General features: G+C 57.6%; 1 protein-coding gene across 1 annotated transcript; it reads right to left on the bottom strand.

Moving 5' to 3' along the window:
- Positions 1 to 491: 491 nt before the first annotated feature.
- Positions 492 to 1139, bottom strand: LOC120678147. The gene has a single exon (XM_039959301.1). It carries the CDS (start codon positions 1137 to 1139, stop codon positions 492 to 494), a length of 648 nt encoding a protein of 215 aa, XP_039815235.1.
- Positions 1140 to 1471: the final 332 nt, after the last annotated feature.

Below are 1471 nucleotides of genomic sequence, written 5' to 3'. Positions count from 1 at the left end.
CGGTCAAACTTGTTCAGCTTGTTTAAGATTCTTGGCTTGAGACCTTGTAGGATCATACCATTGGCACGTTCGACTTGTCCATTCGTCTGTGGGTGCGCCACAACTGACCAGTCCACACGTATGTGGTAGTCGTCACAGAACGCCAAGAACTTCTTGCCCGTGAACTGGGTGCCATTGTCGGTGATGATCGAGTTTGGAACCTCGAACCTGAAGACTATGTCGGTGAAGAATAGAACAGCTTGCTCAAACTTGATCTTGCTAATGGGTCGAGCCTCGATCCACTTGGAGAATTTTTCGATTGCCACTAACAGGTGGGTGAAGCCCCCTAGTGCTTTCTGCAAAGGCCCGACGAGGTCCAGTCCCCACACGGCGAACGGCCATGTGATGGGAATGGTTTGTAGAGCGTGAGCCAGGAGATGCATCTTCCGGGCGTAGAACTAGTAACCCTTGCAGGTTTGCACGATGTCTGTGGCGTCGGCGACCCCTGTGGGCTAGTAGAATCCCTGTCGAAATGCGTTGCCCACGAGGGTCCGTGGCGCAGTGTGGTGACCACAGATGCCGGCGTGAATGTCCCGTATCAGCTCCTTGCCCTCGGAGATGGGGATCCAACGCCACAGAATGCCCGAGGGGCTTCGTATGTACAGCTCGTCGTCGATCAAGACGAAGGACTTGGTCCACCTAGCGATGCACCGCGCCTGAGCGCGGTCCGAGGGTAGGACCCCTTGGATCATCTCGAGGTACTGGGAATGCCAATCTCGCGGAGTCGGGGCCTCGTCGATCTCCATTGCTTCAACCTCGTCCGCCGAGGAGATCTCAGCTTCAGTGTCCATGGCCTCGGACTCCTCCGCCGAGGGGTCTTCGGTCGATGGCTCGACAGCCACAGCCCCTAACGGTTCGGGTGCTGCTCCGGTGGCTTCTGCTGGGTTCTTGAAGTCGACGGATGGCTTGGTGAGGTCACGGGCGAAGATGTTCGGGGGGACAGTGGTCTGCCCGGACGCAATCTTGGCCAGTTCGCCCGCTTCCTCGTTGTACTTGTGCGCGATGTGGTTGAGTTCGAGCCCGTCGAACTTGTCTTCGAGGCGACGCACTGCGTTGCAGTACGCCTCTATCTTCTCATTGTGGCAGCTGGCCTCCTTCATCACCTGATCGATGATGAGTTGAGAGTCTCCCCGGACGTCGAGGCGCTTGATGCCAAGCTCGATGGCGATGCGGAGGCCACTGAGGAGGGCCTCGTACTTTACCATGTTGTTGGACGCCGAGAAGTGCAGGCGTACCACGTAGCGCATGTGTTCTCCGAGGGGTGAGACGAAGAGGAGGCCCGCGCCTGCACCGGCAATGAATCTGGGGTGGGGCAGCTGAGTGTCGGTCCACTCGGGAATGAAGTCTGCCAAGATTTGGGATTTAGCCGCCTTGCGAGGTGCATAGGTGAGAGTCTCTCCCATGAGCTCCACAGACCACTTGGCTATCCTAC

The sequence above is a fragment of the Panicum virgatum genome, chromosome 6N (genome assembly GCF_016808335.1).
Source record: "Panicum virgatum strain AP13 chromosome 6N, P.virgatum_v5, whole genome shotgun sequence".
NCBI classification, from domain to species: domain Eukaryota; kingdom Viridiplantae; phylum Streptophyta; class Magnoliopsida; order Poales; family Poaceae; genus Panicum; species Panicum virgatum.
Note: the sequence above shows the minus strand (reverse complement) of the source record. Positions and strands in the feature narration are given on the sequence as shown.